Source organism: Thunnus albacares, chromosome 23 (genome assembly GCF_914725855.1).
Source record: "Thunnus albacares chromosome 23, fThuAlb1.1, whole genome shotgun sequence".
NCBI classification, from domain to species: domain Eukaryota; kingdom Metazoa; phylum Chordata; class Actinopteri; order Scombriformes; family Scombridae; genus Thunnus; species Thunnus albacares.
Window position 1 is genome coordinate 4,410,528 of NC_058128.1, and position 17,095 is coordinate 4,427,622.

A 17,095-nucleotide genomic window follows, 5' to 3' on the forward strand; every position below is an offset into this window, starting at 1 on the left:
AAGGAGCTTTCATCTCAGTCTTCATCAGTAATCTTAGATTATTTTGTCAAACTTCTATTTCCGAGGTCAAGAACGACTTTGATACTAAATAAAACACATTTCTTAAAAATATATATTATTATTGTTATTATTTCTTTAAATAGTGCTTCTGAAAATGTATTTTTACCTTATTCCCTTTATTCAGTTTGAATCAATCTGTCTGCATGTGGTTGGATGTTTTATTATTTTCTATTCAATTCTGGCAGGCGAGCAGGTTTTCAAATAGGCTCAAAAAATAAGTCAGTAAGAATGCAAGCTAAATTCATTTTGAAATACATGAATGATGTTTTATAAAATTAAAAATAAAATAGAATATCTGGACCGCAGCCAATGAAAAGTCAGAATATCTATAGACCTATCTCAAGACCAGTTTCTATTTTCAGACTTTATATTTTATTGTATTTGATTGTTTATTATTCAAATTAAACTTTAGGAAGCACGTACTCATACTTTTTCTGTTGTAGCTCCTAAAGTAAAAATAAAACTCAATTGCATAAGTTGAATGTTATCAAATTAAATAAAACATGTATTTTCAAATAATAATGACACCAGTGGTTGAAGAAGTACTCAGATCCTTTATTTAAGTAAAATTACCAATACAGCAACGTAAAAATACTCCATTACAAGTAGAAGTCCTGCATAAAAAATCCAACTACAGTAAAAGTACATAAGTATTATGAGCTTGATGTAGTTACAGTATTGCAGTAAAAGTAGTGGTTGTGTCAATCTGATTGATATATTATTATATGGAACAGAAATACTCAAGTAAAATACAAGTACCTCAAAATTGTACTTAAGTACAGCACTTGAGCAAATGTACTTAGTTACTTTCCACCACTAACTGCCGTTTTACGGATAATTCTGTTACCTGGCAACCGGCCGGGCCTCTCGCGCACGGCCGTTGCTGCATCCTGGCACTTTACCTCCATCCTGGTAACTCACAAGTCCCCGGACCAAAAACAGGAAGTAAGTATCCAAATCATTGGTAAAATTCACTTTCTGTTTGGTAGTCGAAGCGCGCGGGGGGCTCAGGGTGGCAAAAAATCGCCACAAAACCGAGAATAAAGCGTCAGATCAGCGTCAAACCCGCACAGACGCCATAAGCTTCACCTTGTCGACTTAACATGGCGCCGGAGATTTTTCGTCTTTCGTTGAGCTGGCGAGCTCGCTGGATGCTAACAGTTAGCATTGTTGTGCATTCAAAACAAGTAGTCATCAAGACTTAAACATCATGAAACTAAAGGGGTTTTTTTGGTCTTAACATCACGTAAAGTGACGCATCCATCTTTGCGCTGAATCCAAATGTTTTCAATAGCTGCATTGCACCTTTACGCCAAACTGCATTTATAAATATAACAATTTAACATATATCTTGATAACTGGCAGAAATGCATTCACCATCTATTGTTACTCGACTTTACACCTGTAATAGATCATCCATCTTCTCGTTCGGGATGCCAGTGGTGGAAATTAACTAAGTACATTTACTCAAGTACTGTTCTTAAGTACAATTTTGTGGTATTTGTACTTTACTTGAGTATTTCCATGTGATGCTACTTTATACTTCCACTCCACTACATTACGGCAGTACTTAAACTACATCAAGCTCATAATACTGATGTACTTTTACTGCAATACTTTAACTATGTCAAGCTCATAATACTTATGTACTTTTATTTAAGTAGGATTTTTCATGCAGGACTTTTACTTGTAATGCAGTATTTTTACATTGCTGTATTTGTACTGTAGTAAAGGATCTGAGTACTTCCTCCTCCACTGCTGGATACATACTGTACCAACAAGCACAACATATTTCAAGGTTTTTTATCCAAACTTCTGGCTGTAGCGACTATATTTTGTTTCCACTGAACAACACAGTAGTTTTATTTAGATTCTATTGAAATGACTTGTTTGTGGATCATTTCTAACCCTAATGTACCAGTCCCATCTATCAATATGTGATCATTAGATACATTATATTATCAACTTGTCTGTTTTTTGTTTGTTTTGTTATTTCCAAATAAACATTTCTCATAGTTTTGTATTACTGCCCTGAAACTAGAATATATTAGTGTTTGTGTATCTTTTACTCTTGTCAGCACAGAAACATTTTGATATACTGAAGAATGAGACGAAAATAAGCATCATCACAAACAAAAATCAGGACAAACTACAGGGTTTATTTTTCTGCTGTATATCAGACAGTGTTGGTGGTGGTTATCCAACAAGGTTAATGATGATGTTAAAGATGATAATCAGCCCCAATTTAACAAATAGCAGAAACAAACCATCTAACTCTCTTTCTTTTGAAATGGAGAACTGTAGAAAAGCAGCCAGCTGTTCTGTCGACGCCCTAAAATTTAGGACCTCCAATATGGCCGCCGGAGAAATATCAAATAATATAGAACTGTGGTTCCCAACACCTTAAAGCAAAATACTTCGGCCTCTTCATTAGGGCTGCAACTAATGATTATTTTCATTATTGATTAATTGATTAGTTGTTTGGTCGATAAAATGTCAGAAGATGTTGAAAAATGTCGATCGCTGTTTCCCAAAGCCCAAGGTGACGTCTTCAAATGTCTTGTTTTGTCCACAACTAAAAAAAAATTCAGTTTACTGTCACAGACGACAAAATAAACCAGAAAATATTCATATTTTGAGAAGCTGGAATCAGAGAATTTGGACATTTTCTTTCTAATAAAATGACTCCAAATGAATAATCGATTGCAGCTCTACTCCTCATCATTTTTTTACCATTTGTGACCAATTCAATCAAAGACAAATTATGTCTCCTTATTTATCAGAATAATATGGAGAGTCCCAAACAAGTACAATTATTCAATAATAATTTACAAGAAAATAAACAAAGATTTAAAGAGGAAGTCTGAAAAAATTAAGCATAAATTTATGAAGCATAAGTATTTTTTTTTTTCTATAAATAATCTTGTAACCTTTCAAATGTGTCTTGAGACCCGAACCAGTGATACAGAATTAATCTTATAGAAAAGATATTTGTAAAAAAAAAAAACTATTACAAGAAACTGGTGTAAAGCTGATCCTCCAGATAAAGATCAGTGGTTTGAGATTGTCCAGGATATCTGTTCAATGGAAACGTTGACCCACCTCAAGAGTTAAAGGAAGTATTTTTGACATGAACTGTGAAGTGAATCATTTACATGAAACATGAAGTATTTACAAGTTATTATATGGAATAAATGGAAAAGAGAACGTCTGTCATGTTTAGTCTGTTTAGTGTTATATTGTATGTATATAACTCATGCTGTTAAATTATCATAATGGTCAAAATCATCAGAATGTATAAAATAGTTTCAATAAACATTTATTCAACACTTACAGTAAATATGTTAAGTTGTAAATAATTTTTTAAAACTATTTTTCCACAAAATTATGTATATTTTAATTTTAAAAAAAACTTGAGATTTTCCAACCACATAAACAGTGTCATGACTTTTGCTGACATTCTGTAATTCAGGTGTATCAGATTTTTGTTTCTGCCAGTTCTGCTTTTCCTCTCATTGACCATGTGTTCATTGAACGAGTGGAGAAACGTTAATGTTCTTCCCTTCCTGTTAGTGCACAGAGCCGCGGCTGTGAAATGAGACCCAGCAGTTCATCCGTTGTATTTATTTCCAGGTGAACGATGAGCTCGGCAGCAGAGGACGAGGACGCTGCGGCGCTGGAAACCGTCAACTCCGTCACGCTCACTCAGGACAGCGATGGAAGCATCATACTGCACTGTCCTCCCAACGGTGGGTTAACACACACACACACACACACACCTTTCAGTGTCTCTTTGCCTGCCTAATTTATCCTTTTTACACTCCTGCTGCTGTTACAGACATTTTTTTACTTTTTTAAGCCAGTTTTTCTCCAGTATTTTATGTAAACAAACATAAGTATGTATTAAGAACCTGTGTGTGTGTAGATGAGGACTCTGAGCCCCTTCAGAAGAAACTTCGTCTCTCCACGGACGAACAGGAAGACTCAGAAACACCACAGTTCTCTGTGGTCACCTTACCAAGTAAGACACACACATTTTGTACTTGTATACTTGTAAGAAGCCTCACTAACATAATGCCCACCTCAACCTTAAACCTGCTGACTGATTTTTTTTGGCCACTTGGGGGCAGCAGAAACACAAAACTGACATATCATCAGCTTTTAAGTAGATATGTTGAACTTGTTAGCAAACAGTTGCTTATTTCCACATCCAGCAGTTACGGAGCAACATTATCATTCATGTGGAGTCGTGTTTCTGTCCACCTGGTGAATGTAAGTCCAATATTCACTCTCTTTTAGCTCTGTTTTTGCTCTCTACCAACTCCTGAGGGAAATATCTGGTTCTTTAGCTGCTAAATGCTCCACTATGTTCACCAGCTAGTCTACAGCTAACTGTGTCTGTTTGGTGCTGAGCAGGTAGTGTACAGTGGCTTTTTAGCTTTCTGCCTGCTGCGGCCCAAAACGATGCTATGAGAGCGCTGAGAGTGAACCAGAACAGTAAAGTTGCAGCCGGACAGATAAACAATGAGTTCAAACTCAATATAAAGCTCCGTAAAGCTGACAGGAGCTGCAGAGTCTCTGATAATTCTCTGTAGGTTCATCACTATGAGCTACGACCAACATATTACACACTGACAGATCATGCAGTGTTATTAGAAAAAATATTGATTATATATTGATATATATTGATTTAAGTAAACCTATTTTCTAACCAAGTTTTAACCCTCAAACAGCTCTTTTAAGAAGTGATGACCAGACAAATTATTAATATAAGTAAAATTAAAACTACAGACGTTCTTCTTCTCAATATTCACCACCTCACTTGGTGCAATAATCCGGTCCCATGGTTCCTCATACCACTGCTATGCTGATGATACCCAGCTCTTCCTGTCTTTTCTGCCAGAAGACCACGCAGTCTCGGCTTGGATCTCGTCATGCCTTGCTGATATATCGGCATTGATGAAAGAACGCAACCTTCAACTTAACCCCCTAAAGACTGAGCTCCTTGTCATCCCAGCCAGTCCCTCTATACAACAAAACATCAGCATCCTGCTCGAATCAGCCCAACTCATTCCCACAAAGTCTTCCTGAAACTTGGGTGTCATGATCGATGACCAACTAACCTTTAAGGTTCACGTGGCCTTAATTTCTCGGTCTTGCCCTGTACAACATCAGGAAGATCAGACCCTACCTGTCTGAGCATGCAGCACAACTCCTGGTACAGACTCTCGTAATATCACACATCGACTACTACAACTCTTTACTGGCAGGCCTCCCCGCGTGTACGTTCAAACCTCTGCAGATGATCCAGAACAACTAAAACACCTCCCGTCCACCTGAACTCCCTCATTCAGGTCTACACTCCCTCCCGCTCACTACGCTCTACCAATGAAAGGCACCTGGTACCACAACAGGGCCCTAAGTCGCTAGTCAGACTCTTCTCTTCTGTAGATTCCTGGTGGTGGAACGAGTTACCAAACTCTGTTGGATCTGCAGAGTCTCTCTCAATCTTTAAGAAAAGACTTAAGACCCAGCTCTATCACAAACACCTCTGCACTTGATGGACTGAAGAAAACAAACAAACAAACAAAAAAAAACTAAGCTTCTGTGCATTCTATGTATTGTCTCTGTGCACCGCCTGTCGGCACCTACGTCCTACTGGACTTGGACTTAGCTTTATGGCACTTACTCGCATTGTTCTCTCCTGACTAGATCCTTGCTTGTGTTGTTTCAGCTCTCAGATGTACGTTGCTTTGGATAAAGCATCTGCTAAATGAAACTGTAAAATGTAAATTGTATTTGTAGATGTGTACCAGACTTAATTTTAGTAATAAAATAATAAGTTTATACATACATATTGGTGATTATAATTAGTTTTGAGTGTTAGTTTTCTCAAATTGTGTTGTCTAATTTCTAATTCATAAATAAAACAACTAAACATCATGTTTTATAGTCTAAATTCAGTTTAATAGATCTGAAGATATTTACTTTTAGGGCTGGAGCCACTTATCAGTTTCTTGATAATTGTTTAATGGGTAAATAAACACAACATACTCTCAATGTAACTGTTTCTTCTCTCTCTCTGTCTTCTCAGTGTCGGAGAACGATGAGAGCTTCGAGGTGACGATGACGGCCACAGCAGACGGAGATCTTTCTGAGGAGGGTGTTGCTCAGATTCAGGTACAGTTTTTTCCTTCTTCTCCTTCTTCTTCTTCTTCTTCTTTTTCTACCTCTGTCTTTGTCTGTACACTTTCATTTTGATTTTACCTCCCAAAAAACTTAATGTCACTGAATAAAGCAACATTTCGACCCTCCTGGTGGTCAACATGACAAAGAGCAAAGAACATACAGACACCAAAATAGTTACTTCGAGCTGACATTATATACACTATACAATTAATGATAGGACTCGATACATAATAGATAAGATAAAATTCATTATCTGTAACTGAAAACTCAAAAAGAAAAATTCTTGTAATAAAAAAAACAACAACAAAATATATCCTGAATTAGTGAAATACAGCATAACAAGATAAACTTGTCACAAACAAATGCAACTTTATACAGAACCAGTCACAGTGTTTGTTTATAATAACTCTTTAATGGTGCGGCGCAGAAATAAATGTCAGTTTAAGCAAGTAAACAAAGAAGTTTAGGCTTTTTAAGTAAGCATAAGTAAGTATAAGCATGAAGTAGTGAAAGTAATTAAAAGTAAGTATAAGCATGGAGTAGTAAAAGTAATTAAAAGTAAGTTTAAGTAAGTATAAGCATAAAGTAGTAAAAGTAATTAAAAACATAAGTATAAGCATTAAGTAGTAAAAGTAATTAAAAGTAAGTATAAGTAAGTATAAGCATTAAGTAGTAAAAGTAATTAAAAGTAAGTTTAAGTAAGTATAAGCATTAAGTAGTAAAAGTACTTTAAAGTAAGTATAAGTAAGTATAAGCATGAAGTAGTAAAAGTAATTAAAAGCATAAGTATAAGCATGAAGTAGTAAAAGTAATTAAAAGTAAGTTTAAGTAAGTATAAACATGAAGTAGTAAAAGTAATTAAAAGTAAGCATAAGTAAGTATAAGCATGAAGTAGTAAAAGTAATTAAAAGTAAGTTTAAGTAAGTATGAGCATGAAGTAGTAAAAGTAATTAAAAGTAAGCATAAGTAAGTATAAGCATGAAGTAGTAAAAGTAATTAAAAGCATAAGTATAAGCATGAAGTAGTAAAAGTAATTAAAAGTAAGTTTAAGTAAGTATAAGCATTAAGTAGTAAAAGTACTTTAAAGTAAGTATAAGTAAGTATAAGCATGAAGTAGTAAAAGTAATTAAAAGCATAAGTATAAGCATGAAGTAGTAAAAGTAATTAAAAGTAAGTTTAAGTAAGTATAAGCATGAAGTAGTAAAAGTAATTAAAAGTAAGCATAAGTAAGTATAAGCATGAAGTAGTAAAAGTAATTAAAAGTAAGTTTAAGTAAGTATAAGCATGAAGTAGTAAAAGTAATTAAAAGTAAGCATAAGTAAGTATAAGCATGAAGTAGTAAAAGTAATTAAAAGTAAGCATAAGTAAGTATAAGCATGAAGTAGTAAAAGTAATTAAAAGTAAGTTTAAGTAAGTATAAGCATGAAGTAGTAAAAGTAATTAAAAGTAAGTTTAAGTAAGTATAAGCATGAAGTAGTAAAAGTAATTAAAAATAAGTATAAATGTAAATCAGTGATAAGGCAGTTTCCTGCTACAACAAAGGCAGCCACCAGTTAGTCCGACTGGCGGTGAGATGTCAAAGACATAAGCAAAGCACAGTACATAATATAAACAGCAGAAACGTCAGATAGGTCGGACCGCCTTGTTTAACTATATATCTAATAAATGTTACAGTTACGGCTGAAAACGACAACAGAAATAAACAAGTTTGCTGATTTCTCATTTCTCCGCAATTCAAATCAACTGCCAGCTGTTTACCTGAAAGTGACTGTTGTTGTTGTTAGCGAGACGTCACAGTGATTCGGTCTATAAAGACTAAAGGGCTACTTCACATTACTAGAAAACATTTTATTCTGAAAAGTACCTCTTTGTGTGTTTATGTGTGTGTGTGTGTGTGTGTGTGTGTGTGTGTGTGTGTGTTTATGTGTGTGTGTGTGTGTGTGTAGATCCTGCAGGAGGAGGAGGAGTCGCTCTCCCCCGGTGAGAAGACAGAGGTTTCACCCGTCAGTCAGGCCTGGTTTACGACTAAAGAAGACAAAGATACGCTGGCTAACAAGGGTACAAACTCACACACTACATACTCACACTAGGTCCTGATCATTACATCATCATGGCCGATGTTATCAGCAGAGTATAGATAGATATATTATATATATAGATATATTAGTATCAGCATGAGTTTCCTCTTTGCCACGATGTCATGAAAGCATAAAGAACATTTTCAGTATTAAGAATAAAGCAACTGTCAACTAGAGGTGACGCTTTGTATGTGACGCTCATCCACATGTCCCACTTTAATGAACAATCAGTAACGCTACATACGTAGTTAACGTAGCCTGTGTGTGTCCCAAACCATCAACTACATACACTGACTCCATTTACACATCCTTCTCAATGAAAATAATGTTGAAAAATGAGTCGATACTTTAAATAAACGTTCCTGTAACTTGGAAAACAGATACGCAAAAACAGTCTGTTTAAGCAAAAACTTTGGCAAAGTTTTACTGAAGTAGAAAAAAAACATCTCAAAGGTAAAAAGTGTCTAATTAACCTCTGACAGAGATGTTACAGATGTGTATCTAGTGACAGTTTAGTGTTGTAAAAACATTATTTTTTCATAGATTCTTGTCTCTTGCTGCTCTGTGTTAGTTTTCTCCACATGCTGGTGCAGGTTTGGTTCAGCTGTAACCTTAATTACGTGAGTTATCTACAAAATCTGTAACAGAAAGCATTTGAAATTTAGTGATGTTCAATACTTTAACTTAAAAAAAAAAGTAGTTCTGCTTAAACGTATTCCTGCAGCACGGAGAGACGGAGCGATACAGGAGGAAAAAGTAAGAAGATAAATGACAGATTTCAACAGAAAAGACAAAAACAACAGCTGATGAAGATGTTAACAGGCAGGTCAGAGAAACAGAAACATTCTGCAGAGTTTAATCATTTCTTTAAAAAAAAACATTTCTTCCTCTTTAGGTCATAAGTGGAAGCAGGGAATGTGGTCTAAAGAGGAGATCGATATTCTCATGAGCAACATCGATCGATATGTGAAGGTAAGTTTTTTTCACCATCTTGGTTTTTACTTTTCTCTCTTTCTTTTTTTTTTAACCTTTGTTTTTTCAGGAGAGTGTTGCTGAGAGGAAGCATCACTTTTTACCCTCACACACTTACACATATTAACGGTTTTTATGCATATTTTCATTTTGCATGAAAAAAAACAGTGGAAACGTCAGAAATTAGAAAGTAAAAGTTGTAAAAGATCTGTGTGGAGCGATGAGGAGTTTCTCAAATTAATACATGAAACAAACAGAAATGTCGTATTTCCGTCACGTTTTTCCATCGTTTGATATTTGTCTACCGCTCTTTTAATGACTCCTAATATTCACACAACAGTATTGGATGTTAATTCGCATTTTCTTTTGCAGATTTTGTGAAAAATTTGGTAAATATTTAATAATAATAATAATGATAATAATACATTTTATTTGGAGGCGCCTTTCATGTCACCCAAGGTCACCTTACAAGAAATAAAAGCATAAAAGAATTAAAAAAAACATCAATTAAAACAAAACATTAGCATAAAAACAGGTGATGTGCATAGTGTCCAGTTATAGAGAGTATGCCAGTTTGAACAGGTGAGCTTTGAGGTGGGACTTAAATGAGGTGATGGAGTCTGACTGTCTTATATGTGGGGGGAGAGAGTTCATTTGTGCTACATGTGGATGTAAACCTGACATGTGTGTGTGCGTGCGTGCGTGCGTGTGTGTGTGTGTGTGTGTGTGTGTGTGTGTGTCAGGGCAGAGGCATCGAGGACCCAGCAGAGATCATTTTTGAGATGTCTAAAGAGGAGAGGAAGGATTTTTACCGCTCAGTGGCGTGGGGGTTAAACAGGCCGCTGTTCGCCGTCTACAGACGAGTTCTACGTATGTACGACAACCGAAACCACGTCGGCAAGTGAGTGCAGGAGGGGATGATGATGATGATGAGGAGGAGATGAAGAAGAGGGGGAGAGACGTCTGTGTTGTCTAATGGTAACAGAATCCATTATTCTCTCGTTTTTTTCAGGTACACTCCAGACGAGATAGAGAAACTAAAAACGTGAGTAAAACTTCAACGTGTCTTTAATGCAAAAAAAGTCATCTATAATCTCTCTATATATATAACATATATCTATATATGTTTTTAATATTTATCAGTTTATTGTTTATTTCTGATGTGTGTTCAGGCTGAGAGAGAAACACGGCAACGACTGGGCAACTATCGGAGCAGCTCTGGGTCGCAGCGCCTCCTCTGTTAAAGACCGCTGCCGACTGATGAAGGACACGTGCAACACAGGTACGAATCCTTAATGAACAGTCTGAAAGTTTGGGAACAAACATCCTGTTCCAATCTGTAGAGGAAACTGATGAGCAGTGAAGTAACTAAGTACTCAAGTACTGTACTTAAGTATAATTTTGAGGTACTTGTATTTTACTTGAGTATTTCCATGTGATGCTACTTTATACTTCCACTCCACTACATTTATTTGACACAATGGATAATATAACAAGCTTTTAAAATACAACACCTTGTTAAAGATGAAACCAGTGGTTTCCAACCTTTTTGTCTTTTGACGTCTTACAAAAAGCAGTGTGTAGTCGGGGTCACATTTCACATGTCTATGAGTTGTTAACAGCTCCACCAAATAGTGATTTTTCCCTCTAAACTTCTCACATGCTTTCATTTCAATAAATGTTCAAATGATCCAATATTTCAGCAAAAATCAAAGATTAGAGAAAAAGTCCAAAAACTGAAAACAGATTTGTGTATCAGAACTTTGTTTTTTCTTCTTTCCTCTCCCATTAATCATCTCACGACCCCTCAGATTTATCTGCTGACCCTTTGGAGGGGCCCAACCCCTAGGTTGGGAACCACTGGACTAAACTAGCTAACTGTATATAAAGTAGTGTAAACTAGCTCCACCTCCAGCAGCTACAACAGTAACATGCTGCTCTAACACTGATGCTTCACTATTAATAATCTAATGATGTCATATATAATAATATATCAGTTAGAGGGACCAAACCACTACTTTTACTGCAATACTTTAACTACATCAAGCTCATAATACTTATGTACTTTTACTGCAATACTTTAACTACATCAAGCTCATAATACTTATGTACTTTTACTGCAATACTTTAACTACATCAAGCTCATAATACTTATGTACTTTTACTGCAATACTTTAACTACATCAAGCTCATAATACTTATGTACTTTTACTGCAATACTTTAACTACATCAAGCTCATAATACTTATGTACTTTTACTGTAGGAGGATTTTTCATGCAGGACTTTTACTTTTTGTGGAGTATTTTCAACAACATTTTCCTGCACAGTCGCTACTTTGTCTACACTTTACTGCAGTGCCAGTTACTTTATATCATGTACATTAATCTGTATGTTTCCATTGATTGTGCATCCAGTGAACTGAGAGTCTGTTGACAGTCGCTTTGGTTGACGTGTGATTCTGATGCACATCCTGGGTAACATCTGTGACAGCTGCTTTACTCTCAGGGGAACGGCGGTTAAAACAGAAGCTGTCTGTCGGAGTTTGTTACAATCTGATCTCAGTAACGACTGTTAATGTATTTAACAGTTATTATAACACCTGTAAAGCAGAGTGATACATGTAATAGTTAAAAGTCCCAGCGCTCTATATCAGCATCCCTAAAATATCAGACTGTTCCTTTAACTGAAATCAAAATATTCCATTTGTGGATTGTAAAACAAAACAAATTAATAAATGATCATAAACTCAGGCTGTTTAACTGTAATATGAAGTTATAAAAGAGACAATATGACCAGATTTCATCCAAGTATTACTTTAAGTAATATTTGGATTTTTTGGGATCTTAATGACATGATAAGCACATATAGAAAGTATACAGGTGGATTTTACAGTTTAACCTCCGAGTTTCACTTCCTCATGTTCTTAAAAGCTGTTAGAAAAACTGACAGACTGTAACCGTAGTAAAATTTTAGGGAAAATCTCTGCATGTTTGTAATTTTCTTGTTCTTTCTTTTTATTGTTTTCTGGTTTCAGTACAAAATGATTTTATTAATATATATTTATAGATACTGAATGTTGTAAACTCATTGACTTTTAATTGAATCCTTGTATGTTTGTTTGTTTTTCACATATAATTCACTCGTTTTTGTTTGTGTGTGTTTCTTTCTATCAGGTAAGTGGAGCGAGGAAGAGGAGAGACGGCTGGCTGAGGTGGTGTACGAGATGGCGGGCGTGACGCCGGGCTCTGCGGTCACGGGCGGCGTCTCCTGGGCGTCGGTCGCCGACCAGGTTCGCACGCGCTCAGAGAAACAGTGTCGGTCGAAATGGCTGAACTACCTGAACTGGAAACACAGCGGAGGGACGGAGTGGACGAAGGAGGACGACCTGAACCTCACACGCAGGTACGGAGTGTGCGTGCGTGCGTGTGTGTGTTATGATTCCACTCTATAAGCTACATGAACGACTGTGTGTTTTTAGGATTTTGGAGCTGCAGGTGGAGGATGAGAATGAAATCAAGTGGGAGGATCTTGCAGGCGGGTGGAGCAGCGTCCGATCGCCCCAGTGGCTGCGATCCAAGTGGTGGAGCATCAAGAGACAAGTAGCCAATCACAAGGAGATTCCCTTCGGCGGTAAACACACACACACACACACACACAAGGATCCAGTCTGCTGTGGAAACAAAAACAAGTTGTCAACTGTGTGTGTGTGTCAATGTTCAGTCCTCCTGAAGGCTCTCCACGAGGTGATGGCGTCCTCGCAGACGGCAGCCGGACCAGGAAGTCCCTCCTCGTCCTCGCTGCAGATCCGACTCACCCGGTTGGAGGAGAGCGGCGGCGGCGGCGGCGGCGGCAGCCCCGCCCCCAGCTCCGTGGCGGCGCTGCAGATTCCCGTACAGATCCCGCTGCAGATCACACACCTGGGTGAGACACACTGCGCCGTCTGTTTGCTTTAACTCGACATAAGACTCCAGCTATGTGTGCTGGACTGAACTTGATCCTGATTCTGGTTTTCTCTTCGTAAGCTTCAGATTCTTCAGCAGCAGCCAGCGACAGTGAAACCATCACTCTGAACACAGGAGCCCTGCAGACCTTCGAGATCCTGCCTGTGAGCACTTCACACAATGATCCAGCCAATACGTTGTATTATATGTTAAACCTGCTGTTAGCTGGAAGTTTGCAGCAGAAGTCAGAACATCTACATTTGACAAAACATCTTTAAGTATTCACGGTTTGGCAGGTGTCCTCTAAAATAATGTACAGTTAGATTCAACCAATATTTAGTTTTTTATTTCTATTAATTCATTTAAGAATACAGGACTTTTGGCAAAATACCTCATATGTTTCCTCTGTGCTGTCAGACTACTGATGTAAAAGTAGATTTGCTGCTGATCTACTTTCTTCAGGGGCCAAATGTTTTTTGCTGCAGGGCCAGATTTGGCCCACGGACCACCATTTTCCTACCGCTCATGTACAGTATCAAGACACCTTGAACACAGTTCCAGTCTGTTGTATAACTGCTCTTATAAACTTGAGCAAAATGTAAATATCTTATAATGTAAACTAAACTAAACTTCATGCTACTTTAACAGCGAAGGCTCAGTGAATTAACGAGTAGCGTAATGTTGAAGTTAATCAGTGGCCTCGTTAACAATAAGCATGAAAACTCAGGACATCCTGTAACAATAGTGACAATTACAGCCAGATTAATTGATACAGTTATCAATATTTGAGAGTAAAAGACAATCTGATAATCACATATTGGCTGATGATCTATCGGTCTGTCTCTAATAAGAAAACATACTTTATTATTAAAACCGACTAAAATGTTGTTGTTGTTTTTTGATTTTCAGTCGTTCCACCTGCAGCCCACCGGCACCCCGGGGACCTACTACCTCCAGACGACGTCCAATCAGAGCCTGCCGCTCAGCCTCTCCACCAGTCAGGGCCTTCCTCTCAGCTTAGCCAATAACAGCACAGTTACCCTGACGACAGGCTCTTCGCCGTCATCACATGAACACATCATCCTTCACAGCCTGTCGGTCAGTGACGAAGATTTCAGCCTTTTTCTGGTGTTGATTATTACACACTAACACTAAATTCCTGTATTTGTGGGGTTTTGTTTGTTTGTTTGTTTGTTTTTTCCCTCCTCAGACGGACGGCCTCTGCTCCAGCGATGGCGTCATCATCCAAACCGTCACCTCTGACCCCGCCTCCTCAGATCCTCTCAGCCAATCACAGCTGGTCGCAGAGACGGAGGGGCGGGGCCAGGACGACCACCTCGATGCCACAAGTCTCCTGGAGGGTTCGGAGAGCGTCGTCACGGAAACTCAGGAGTCAATGGCTGATGGCTTCACTGACAAGGTATTTCAGTCATTTATCCAAATATTTAATTCAGATTTAACACAAACACAAACAAGGTCGGATACTGAAGATATTAAAACGCAGGAAGTTAAACTGTGTCTGTGTCTGTGTGTGTGTGTGTGTGTGTGTGTGTCAGGAGCTGAGTTCCCCCTCAGTGGAGGGTCCAGTGGTGCATTCTGGGATCACATCTGGCAGCGCCGTCCTGATTGTCTCGCCGCCCAACATCAGCAGCACCCTGACAGGTAACACAAACCTGATAGGTGCAGGTAACGATAAAACATTTCAATACAAGAGAACAAAACTCTCTAATCTCTTAGTTTGGGGAATATAAATATATTTTTACCCTTTTTTTGTTCACAAAACTGCTCATCAGCTGTGTTGAGTCCTTTTTTCTACATGAATCAGAAAGCAGCAGAAAACACCTGAGAGAGAAACCCTGACTTGAATCTGGACGTCTCTCTCTCTCTCGTCTCTGTCCTCAGATCCCATCTTGGAGAACCAGGAAGGCTCCGACTAATCCGAGACCCTCATCACGGCTGATGTTGTGAAAGGACTGACTACAGCTTGGTGAAATCGCTGCTGACCAGGTCGATACCGACGACGATGACAGCACACATCTGCACGGTGTGTTGATCTGTGAGTTAAAGTCACTGACCTCCCAGACTCCCTTCCTGTGTTAAACCAGGAAGTAAACATTTTTAAAACCTACTTGTGCGACTGTAAGTGAAACAGAACTCGGCCCCTGGATGAAATGTGAATGCACGGCCATCGGCGGACATTTTTACGGCTCCCTGCGGCGCCACAGAGACTCTAAAGGCTGTGATGGATGGATGTAATAATGGACACTCTTGAGTTTTCTTCAGGCGCAAACATGAACTGACCCTTAAAACAACCATGATCGTAAGTACGTAGAATTATGTAAACATCTGTGTCACAAAAACATGAAGGTAAAATTCTAAATGGCAACTTGGATCAGTCCAATTTTATCATGGATCATGTGATTTAAAAAGTTGTCTTTCGCTTTCTATTAAAGGATCAGTGTTTAGGATTTAGTGGCATCTAGCATCCTCCAAGCATGAAGGAAAGGCCCTCTCTAGATCCGGTGTTTGGTTTGTCCATTCTGGGCTACTGTAGAAACATGGCGGGCTCCATGGAAGAGGATCCGCTCCCTCTGTAGATATAAAGGCTCATTCTAAGGTAACGAAAACACAACGATTCTTATTTTCAGAAGATTACACAATAATTAAAACATACTTTTGAATATTATATTCTATTTCTGCCAAGTCTGTTCTGCTAGATGCTACTAAATTCTACACACTGCACCTTTAAATTATTACGAGGTTGTATGGAAGACCAAATCTGTCATGGGAAAAAAAAAATCCAACACTATAAGTTATTTTCTCATAATTATGACTTATTATCTCATTATGTTGCAGTTTACTTACAGTCCCCCTATTCAGTATTTATAAGCAGTATATAACTATAACACACTGTAATTAGTTATTAGCAGATATGTGTGTTTATTAATGTATTTGTCAACAACTAACTTCTCCTGTGGACATTAACACGTGGAGGCTGCTGTCTAAACAGATCAAGAATCACAATATAGTTATAATAATGTAAAATATGTCGTCATAGGAGAAGTTATATTTTACAGTGTAAATTAATAAACACTTAAGTCTTTATAATAAAACACATAAGTCCTTATATCTGCTAACAACTGCATTATAGTGTGTTAAAAAAGTCATAATTATGAGGAAAATTTTCATGTAAATGGCAGAAGTTGGCTTCCATACTGAGCAGATATTTATGAACAATGTTAAATTAAAATGCAAACTGGGCATTTGAATGATGTCATTGTTTTTATAAAAGACTGAATGGAGAAAAAAACAACTGCATTTTCATCTGAATTACATCACAATTAAAATTTCAGTATCATAAAAAGTCTGAATGAAACTTTTTTTTTAAAAAGTCGCCCCTATTTAACATTTATAAACAATATAAACAATATAGTAAAACAGTTATAATATAAAATATGCAGAATGTATCATTTCAAATACTGTACATTAATAAAATATAAAATAATTTATTAAATGTTTATAAGTTTATAAAAGCTAAGTTGGGGACCTTAAGTGGCACCGTTGTTTCTTCTTCTGGTTCCATTTAACATCTGTACCCAATTAAAAAAAAAAGCAAGGAGACAGTGAGGATACACAATTATTTATTCCATAAAATATTAAATAAAAAAGAAACACATGGCTTTGACAATCCTAAAGTCGTGGCGAGGTCGACTCCGCAGTTTCTTCAGCATTAAGCTCTTTGTCAGTCGCTGTCAGTTTTTTTACTGTAAATGTCACTTTTTTCACTGCAGGTCGTCTGTAAACGAAGCCGCAGTCGCAGAAAAAAAACGAGGAAACAATCGCGGTTTAGACTT

At 37.4% G+C, this 17,095-nt stretch overlaps 1 protein-coding gene across 2 annotated transcripts; it reads left to right on the forward strand.

Annotated features, from left to right (window-relative positions):
* The first annotated feature begins 906 nt into the window (after window positions 1–906).
* On the forward strand, window positions 907–15,779 carry dmtf1 (cyclin D binding myb-like transcription factor 1). 2 transcript variants are annotated; one of them, XM_044343040.1, is made up of 17 exons: window positions 907–1,005; window positions 3,694–3,809; window positions 3,986–4,081; window positions 6,155–6,240; window positions 8,196–8,307; window positions 9,223–9,299; window positions 10,043–10,200; window positions 10,312–10,344; window positions 10,472–10,581; window positions 12,474–12,702; window positions 12,779–12,930; window positions 13,021–13,221; window positions 13,323–13,405; window positions 14,151–14,339; window positions 14,452–14,661; window positions 14,798–14,903; window positions 15,144–15,779. In XM_044343040.1, the coding sequence occupies exons 2-17, from the start codon at window positions 3,701–3,703 to the stop codon at window positions 15,176–15,178; spliced, it is 1,986 nt and encodes a 661-aa protein (XP_044198975.1). In that variant the 5' UTR covers window positions 907–1,005; window positions 3,694–3,700; the 3' UTR covers window positions 15,179–15,779. The 2 variants fall into 2 exon arrangements, with proteins under 2 accessions (XP_044198975.1, XP_044198976.1); XM_044343041.1 differs by having other exon boundaries at window positions 13,329–13,405.
* The last annotated feature ends 1,316 nt before the right edge of the window (window positions 15,780–17,095 follow it).